The sequence below is a fragment of the Psammomys obesus genome, unplaced genomic scaffold, assembly GCF_907164565.1.
Source record: "Psammomys obesus unplaced genomic scaffold, mPsaObe1.curated_primary_1811, whole genome shotgun sequence".
Lineage (NCBI taxonomy): Eukaryota > Metazoa > Chordata > Mammalia > Rodentia > Muridae > Psammomys > Psammomys obesus.
In genome coordinates, this window is record NW_026585742.1 from 9,277,487 (window position 1) to 9,286,917 (window position 9,431).

Here is a 9,431-nt window from a genome sequence, read left to right on the forward strand (position 1 = left end):
CAAACCCACTACATATGAGTTAGTATTTAACACTATAAGTATACAATTCTGTGACATTAATTACATTTACAGCATTGTACAACTACTGACACCATCCAGCTCCAATACATTCACCATTCAATACAGAAGCTTTGATGATTAATAACTGCTTACCAAGAGGCAAGGCAAGAAAATCACAAATTCAAAGCTAGCCTAGGTTACACAGCAAGAACCTGTCTCAAAAGCAAGGGTGTGCTAGCATGAACCACTAATCTTAGCATCTGGAAGCAGGAAGATTAAGAGTTCAAAGTCATCCTCCACTAAACATCAAGTTCAAGGTCAGCCTGAGCTATATGAGACTGTCTCAAAACAAAAGACTGGCCTTCCCAATACTATAAGATAGGCAAGCTAAGCACTGGGCCCTTTTAGTTGAGAGGAGAAAAAAGGCTGAGAACGCTAAGTCAAAGAGACTGCTTGTTTTTCTGTTTTTTGAGACAGGATCTCTCTGTGTAGCCCCTGCTGTCTTGGAACTCACTCTGCAGATCAGGCTGAGCTCAAACTCTGTTATATTTCTTTTTAAATGATGTTGTTTCACTTCAAAGCATCTTTAAAAGAAAAAAAAAAAAAACACTTTTCTGATTATGTAATATAACTGTGGGTGGAGAAGGTACTGACTTAATTTTGCATATTCAAATAAAATAAAATAAAACATTTGTCAAATATAATAAAATTATATAAAGAAAACTTCATTTTACTGCCCTCTCCCTGTGCTTAAAATGCTTGATGACTTCTCAAAAATACTTTATCTAAAATAACATCAACTAAAATTCTGAATTTTAGGTTTCCATTTACACTAGAAGCTTACTTATAATACAGACATTCCCATAAAATAAAACTAAAGGAGAAAGGACTTGAGCAAACTATGGCAGTTATGATGAGTAAACTACTGTCCAAAGACATTCATGTCTAGTCATCCAGCTATAGCTAGTCAATTTAGCAAAGTATGAGCTGTGGGCTACAGCTACAAAACTGATCCTAGGGGCCCAGAGTTCATGGGCTATCTAAGAGACGTAATTTTTCTTTCCTAAACAGAGCAAGCTTTATGGAATTGTTATAGGAGCCACGACAATATTTCCCCATTAAAAGAATAGAGCCAATGACAGAAAAAGAGCATAACCAAATACATAGTAAATTACAGCAATATTTCCTTCACTATGTATACACACACACACCATAGGGAGAGACTCACACACATACTACTAAATAGCTTGATGTTTGAAAATACAAATTTAATTTACATGACAATATAAAGCAATTTATATTTTTAAAAGTCTCCAGGGAGTGGAGATGGCTCAGTTATTAAGAGTCTTGCTGATATGTAAGGGGACCCAAATTCCATGATGGGTAGCTCAGAATCACCTATAACTCCAGGGGATCAATGCCTCCTCTTGACCTTCAAGGGCACCTACCACATACACATACATAAACCATACTCAGAGACACATGTATACACATAATTTATAAAAAAAATTAATCTACTTAATCCAATAAAATTATGACCTTTTCTCATGCAGTATATTCAGCAACTGAAATTCACACAAGTTTTCAAGATCAGTAATTTCAACTCCAATCTGTTTTGTCAAGTACTGACAGTAGGTGAGTGCAGGCAGCTCAGCTCCCTTAGAAAGGAGCTCTGATGGCTAATAAGCAGCCGTCCACTGGGAGGGTGCTGTGTGCTACTGCTGTGTTTTAAGAAAGTAATTGTGTCTAAATTTAAAACTACACAACTGATGGAAAAAAGTTCTACAAAGGGTAAACTATATCTAAAATTCATTAAGTGAAAACAATTACTTAGCTTATTCAATATAACTTATAATCGATGAAACTACAATCTCACTAGGAACTACTGAGTTCTTATTTAACACCAGAAGAAAAATTTTAATGCATAAATTTAATATATAATTTAATCCACACATCTTAATTGAAAGCTGACTTCAAAAAGCATCCAAGCTAAATTATCTATTCTGTCTCCAACAGTAACGGCCATCAAGAGGTTAAATAATTAACTCTTATAGAGGGGCAGATGAAATGGCTCAACAGATAGATGGTGCCCCAAGCCTGACCTGAGTTCCATCCCTAAGAGCACATGATAGGGTTCCTGCAAGTTGCCCTCTGATACTCACATACATGCAGTGTATGCATCCTCACACATATACAAAATGAATGAATGTTACTCTTAAATTCTATACAGGTAGCTGCACAAAATATAAAACCAAACTCAGATAAGAGCTCAGGACAGAAACTACTGCATAACAAAGGCTGAAAACGTTAGGAAGGCAATCAGAACTCAAATTCTTTGCACTTAAAACAATGGTTCTCAATCTGTGGGTTGCGACCCCCTCACAGGGTTGCAGATCAGAAATTTACATTACGATTCATAACAGTAGCAAAATTATTGCTATGAAGTAACAATGGAAATAGGAACTGTATTAAAGGGTCTCAGCACTAGGAAGGTTGAGAACCACTGACTTAAATGGTTTCTGCCAAAGAAGTTGCTATTTGTAAAGGGCAGCTTAATACATACTCGTTTGCAAAATAAAGATAGCTACGATGCTCTTGGAAACCACAGGCTTCGCAAAATGTTTAAGAGTAGTCAGATCCTACCAGCCAGTGTGGAGCACCCCAGCCACAGGTACTGCCCAGAGGCTCCAGCTTCAAGGTTGATTATGAGAAATTTACAAAGCCCTTCATGCTTCAGAAACACAAATCTCTCAGAGACTGGCCCTGCTCAACATGAACTCAAGCATATTTATCCTGATTAAAAAAAAAAAAAAAAAAAAAAAAAATATATATATATATATATATATATTAATCTCATGAAAATCTTCAAATTGTTTACAGTTTTAAATTTGATAGCACCTACTCACAAGAAAGCCACGGTAGGTTGAATAAGTGATACTCATTTTGAAGCTAGAGCTGTTTGAACTCACAAGAGACACACACAGGGGAGCCAACACCACCAGCAGTGGCAGCTACAGCACAGACCTACCGTAGGGAATGTCTGTAATGCCACACAAACAACCAAGGGAAGCTTTGGGCTTTCATCTAGACAGCTCTTAGTATAGCTCCACTTTCTCAACCATTGAAAAAATGATCAGCCACAAAAGAAGTCCTTGAGAATAATTAGGGGCTCAGTTAACTAGTTTAACAGCATCTCACTGGGGAGTGTAACTCAGTTGGTCAGTTGGTAGAGCACAGGCAGGAGGTCCTGAGTTTAGCCTGGCATAAAGCCAGCATGGTAACTCACACCTGTAATGGCAGCAAGAGAGGAATGTATAAAGTCAAGAGAACTCTCAGCTATACATCCAAGTTTGAGACCAGCCTGATAAGCATCTCAGAAAAAAAAAAGTACCTAATACTCAAAATGACTTTCTTACAAATCAGGACAAAATTTCAAAAAGTACCACAAATCTGCTCAACATTGCTTACCATGCTTACAGCTCAAGCCAGGCAACCCGAGTTGGATCCCCAGAACCTACGTAACGTGGGAGCCACTAACCCCACAAAGCTGTCCTTTAACTTCCACACCCACCCAACATGCAATCACACAGAACAGTCAACAAAAAGCAACAGCAAAGGGTGCTCCTAATCCACCAATCACTGTCTGAAAACATGAGTGTTAAGAGTGAAATCCTTCATTTAGCTTCCATCCTGAATGTTTGCACACACTCACTATGGATAGCCACTAAGTATCTGCCAATAACTCTTACCTGTAAATTTAAAGCACCGCTGAAATCTCACCTTTCATACAAGGCTGATCCTGTTTTTTTTAGATCTTCATGACTCAAATATCAATTTAGACAAACCATCATGATGACTTCTTACCACCTTAACTCAAAAATGCAAAACCAGTGATTTTAAACAAAGCCAAGTGGCCAATGCTTGAAAGCTGGCTTCAAACTGTTTTCACACTGAAACACACACACATACACACACTCAGTCTGGATTAAGCTCTATCAACAACAAAAAACACCATCTTTTGAGGGTTTAAAATTTAAAGCAAAATTGTTCTAAAGCCACAAGTTATTTCCTAAATTGCTTTGCCAAAGTCAACACAAAATGACATATGATGGAGTAGCCAGCTTTTCACTCCATGCTCCAGCATCTTAGGGCAGCTGGAATGAGGTTATTTATTTCAGCAAAGCAATCCTAAGCCAAAATGTCTAAAGCTCCATGTGTAAAGGCTGACATCACCCATAGCTAGTACCCAATGGGGAGCCTCCTTTACGACCTTCACAGCTTTGTTTCCTATACACAGTGCCCATTCCATGTAAACCCATTACTTCTCAATAGTTCTGAGCCCGCTGCTTGCCACACTCACAACCAACACATTTCGTCAGCTATTTGATCTTAGCACCAAAACAAGCACTGACCATAGAAAGCAAAATTCTGTAAGAGAAAGCAAACCCAGGATACAAGTTGAGAGAATTTTAGGAAGACAGTAAATACACAGGCAGCTCACCTGCAGTTTGGTGGAGGATCTAAAGTGATGTCTGCCAGCTCCTTCTGGATCCTGGAGAATTAGGAAACACAAAGTTAGTGGCAGGACCACCCAGAACCAGGTGTGGAAGCCCACCTTACTCCACTGAGGAAGGAGAGGACACCCTCGTGTCCCACGCTGAGCAGACTTCCCGGCGCAAGGGAGCAGCTTGAGCTCTCTCCCACCCTCGACAGTACCGGGTTTCCAATGCTGCCAGGCACACCAGGGCAGTGTCCTGGATGTTTTCCACTGAAACAATTTAAAATGTCCTTCCTTGTTATTTTCCCCAACCTTCCCAGCATCTCACCTATGAATGGAAAAGTCATTATGCTGAGGTGAGTCTGTCCTGGGACTCCCAGCCGCGGGACCTCATAGGCCATGTCCCACCTCATTCCCATCCCCCAGTCACTCCAGGACCCCTAAACATAGTGAGTCCACGTGCCAGCCCCACCCCTCGGCCAGGCCCAGAGTTTTGAGTCTCTAGCAGACCACGACCCCTCAGGTTGTGACCCTGACCAGCCAGCCCTTTCCCCCGCCCCCACCCCCCTGTCAGGCCAGTGCACACCAGCGCTCCCCGAGGGCCGGGACCTCGCTCACCAGTGCCCCCACCGGCCCGGGCCTCAGCGACCAGCACACGGGGACCCGCACACCAGCGCCCTCAGCAGGTCAGCATTCCTCAGACCCGGACCCAGCAGGGTCGGCAAAGCCAATATGGCCGCTCGGGCCCCAGTGACCGCACCTCAAGAGTCCAGCGGCCCAGGAAGCGCGGGGTGGAGCCGAGGGCAGCGGGCCCGCGAGCCCCGGGCACAGGTGCACGGCCACCTGCGCCGCCGCCGCCGGCGCCCAGCTCCTAAGTTCCCGGCCGCTCCGCCGAGGCGCCAGCTCTCTCGGGCAGCCCAGGCCCCTCCGCACCTCACCTCACAAAGAGCCCATCCCCCAGCCCTAGGCCGAAGCCACTGACAGTTCACACCCGGCCTGGCCTTTGTCTTCTGCTTACCTAGGCGCTTAGGGCACCAATTAAAACAACAAACTTCGGGGCCTTAAGCTGCTTCTCCTAAAAGGAGACTATTTTATAACTTCTCCTAACGGGCTGTTACAACTTAAAAATCCACCAAGGCAGTTAGTAAAAATAACGACAACACTCACACTCAACAATCTGAATGACAATGGATGTTTTTGCCTTTCCAGAGGTTTTCGGAGGGTAGGAAGCGGTGGCTGTAATGCTCAGACTTTCTTTAACTGGCACTTCCACGTTAAAAGGAAAAACAAATTGAGTGGTGACTGGGGAAGTTCTTCAAACTTTCCTATTGAAGGGTACTTCCTGTCCCTACAAATGTGGTCCAGTTTAGAACACCCAGTCTCAATCATCTCTTAGTGTCCTGCTAAATTCTACCGCTTCCAGTAAGCGTTTCAGCCCTATACATCTGCCTCTGCTGTTGCATTTACAAGTCTTAAACTAAAATTTGGAGCACCAATCTCTGGATTCTTGTACCTACTGGAATTTACCATTTTCAGATCTCTCAGAAAGCAAACATGTCCTCCCTAGTTGTAAAAAGACAGCTGCTACTGTATAGTACTTGAAGGTGAAATACCAAGGCTGGCAAGATGGCTCACAGCTAAAGGTGCTTGTCACCCTACCTGATGATCCCAATTCAATCCCTGTGACCTACATGTGGAGGGAGAGAACTGACTCCAGCAATTTGGCCCCTGACATGCCTGAACCCACACATACCACATAATTCACACAAAATAAAATCATAATTTTTGAAAAGTTCAATACAGGCAGTTTTGCCCACTGAATCTCAAGCACCACCATCTTTCTGCACCATTGGAAGAACTGCTGGTGATTTAAGGGCCTGTTCCAAGAGTGAGTCTAGCTCTGAGCATTCTCCATTGCTTCCTTCTACCCTTAGCTTAGAAACCACTTTCCCAAAGTGAATGATACCCGTTAGTCACCGATTTACGCTTCATTTTTACACCATCTCCTGGTACACATGACCCTTCCAATTCCATAGGTAGCACCTACCTTCCAACCCAATATATTTCAACCCTCATTCCCAATTTCTCCTTTTCATTCTTTCCTAGAAACCCTTTCCACTTTTTGCCTTTTGATGTTAACCTTTGTTCTACTTTAATACAAATAGCTAATGTTTTAACAAGTTATCTAGGAATCTAAATTTGCTGAATTAAAAGACACATAAAACATGTCAGTTTACAGGTAAAATGATTATTAACTGTTTCCCGGCTTCCACTTCTAACATTTCATTACTAGCTGTTTCCAAATAAGGTCTCATGTAGTCCAGGCTGGCAATATGAGCGACAATGGGTGTTCTTCCATTTCCAGAGCTTTTGTAAGGGCAGGAACTTCTCCAATCACCACTCAGTTTGTTTTCCCTTTTAATGGGAAGAATTGCCAGATAAAGGTGGCAGTGCTCAGTGCATTAGAGCTGGTCTCTTCCTTCCCTCCAAACACCTTTAGAAAGGGAAACATCCATTTAGATTGCTGAGCCTGGACTACAGGAGACCCTGTCTGGAACTCAAGTATGTAGCCAAGGATGATGGTAAATTGATCTTCGTGCCTGGCACAGCCCTGGGAGTGCAGGCCTGTGCTGCCATGCCTGATGGGACTGGGGACTGGACCCTGGGCTTCACAGAGGGGAGGCCAGTACTCTCCCATCTGAGCTACCAGAGTTTTGGTTTTTGCTTTTGCATTTTATGTTTGACCTTTTGTTTCAGAGACAGAATCAATCTCATTATCTGTACCCACACCTCCTGGAACTGTCTCTGAAGAACAGGCTGACTTTGAACTCAGAGGAGATATATCTGCCTGCTTCTGTTTCCAAGGGCTGAGCCAATAAAAGGCCTGCACCACCATGCCCAGAACTAAGTTTCTAATTTTTTAAGCATACATAGACAAACTGTATCCACAGGAATATCCAGCTATTTGTTGTATACTGACAAAAAGCAAATTACTTTTTATATCTGTCCATTTTCCTCCCAACACAGTCACAAGTATACCAGATTTTTTACCACGATAAAAAAAAAGAAAAAGAAAAGTCTCACTGACCTACAGCTAATGTCCTGCACTGCAGCAAGGCGGGTCAAAAGCAGAACAAGGGTGGAGAGCTTAAGAAGACTGGGAGTGAGAACAGCCATCCTGAGAAAGAAGGCGGAAGCCAGGCTCAGGGAGATTCACAGAGATTAATCCAAGACCCTGCATACGCTTCCATACAGTCAAACCACTGAAAACGAGACCAACCTTACTAAGGCATGGACATCTTCTCAAGACTTGAACATTAACCATTTAAAATGAAAGAAGTAACTACATCAGTCCAGTTAGGTCACTAAGGTGCCGTACGAAGTTTCTGAATTTCGGGACAGGGAAAAAGACGGGAACAAACTGTCAATCTCTGAATTATAGGCTTACTACCCAACAATGCCATCCAAAGCCATTTAGATGTTCTATTTAATTTTAAATTCTTTAAAGAATGCTCTCCCCCAGGAGCCCAGTTTCCGTTCCTTACTACGGCCAATTACATCAACAAAAAGAGAAGGATTTATGAAAGGATGTCACAGGGTTCCCAGGTGTCTGCTAGAGATTATTTTAAGGATCACAAGATCAGAAGATGTTACTTAAGGTTGACAGAGGCAAAGTATCCACCTGTCTTTCTATACAAGAGACTAACTCTGGGTTTCTGAGTGGCTCACTTCCGTAACACCAGCAATCAAGAGGATGAGACAGGAGTTCAGGGCCAGCCTGGGCTATACAACAAGAACCTGTCTAATAAAATAAGCCTCCCTGAAACCTATCAAACTGAAGTTCTTAAACAGGAAACAAAAACAAAAACTCTCCAAAAGTAACTGAAATAATAATTTTACAGTCATTCACTGATTCATTCATCTCCCTCAACTCTCCAAAAGGTAAAAGGCTCTTTAAATTCCGCCAGAAAACATCACCTAAATTTCTTAACTGCTAAGAGAAGTTAGTTATTCCTTGAGCAATCAATGGAAAAAACTATTCAGAAAATACCCTGCAACAGGTGAAGAGGAGAAAGATGGTCAGAATTCATTTTGACAGAGTTGCCCAGGAAGTCACAGATCCATGATTACTTGGATGAAGACTCTGAAATCATATTCAGAGTCACTCATAAAAGTAATGAGGAGTCTTGAAACTTCAACAAGAAACAGTCGAGGCCAAGCACAAGTACTGCATATGGACAGGGGTGTTAACAAAACCAGAAACGGCGAGCAGTAGAGAACACAGGTGGGCTCCCATGCCCCATTTTCCTGCCTGAGAACGTCGTTGAAGCCACCCTCCCTGACATGCAGCACGAGGCAACTGGAGAAAAGAGTAGGGTACCTCTTGGCGCTGGTGGAGAGGAGCTTCGAGTTTTTGCTCATGCTGACTTTACTCTCCTTCTTCTTGGGGGTGCTGGCTTCTTTCTCGGTCTGCTGGTTGGAGGACGAAGATGAGGAGGAGCTGGTGCTGGCCCTCGAATCGTCATCCGACATAGCGAACCCCCCACCCCACCCCGCGAACAGCCCCTGCAGGGGGAGGAAACAAAACAGAAACACAGACCATGCAGGCGCTGCAAAGAGGGAACTCCGCTGTCAGCAGGGCGCGGGCCGGGCCGCCCCCGCCGCCCTGCAGAGAGCCGGGGCCCACCGCCACACCGGCCGAAGAGACGCGGGGGCCGCGATCGCGCGGAGGCCGCCCGGGCAGGGCCGGAGCCGCCGCCGCCGTCCCCGAGGCCTCCCGGCGTCCGCTCGAGTTCGGCGAGGTTGGGACGAGCCGGGCAGGGCGAGTGGGCCGCGTGGGCCGCGGGGACACGGCGCCCGGCCAGGCCCGGCCACGCGGGGCTGCGCTCGCAGGCCGGCGCGCATAATGCGCCCCGGGCGGGCGGGTCCCCGC

The 9,431-nt window shown here is 44.3% G+C and overlaps 1 protein-coding gene across 1 annotated transcript in view; it reads right to left on the bottom strand.

Annotated features, from left to right (window-relative positions):
• The window catches only part of Ube2e1 (ubiquitin conjugating enzyme E2 E1), a 44,762-nt gene that overhangs the window by 34,606 nt on the left and 725 nt on the right, over positions 1-9,431 (bottom strand). Inside the window, exons 2-3 of the mRNA XM_055599092.1 lie at positions 8,880-9,064; positions 4,502-4,552 (exon numbers count right to left, since the gene is read on the bottom strand). Coding sequence (XP_055455067.1) covers positions 4,502-4,552; positions 8,880-9,031 — 203 coding nt within the window. The 5' untranslated portion in view covers positions 9,032-9,064. The remainder of the gene's footprint in view (positions 1-4,501; positions 4,553-8,879; positions 9,065-9,431) is intronic.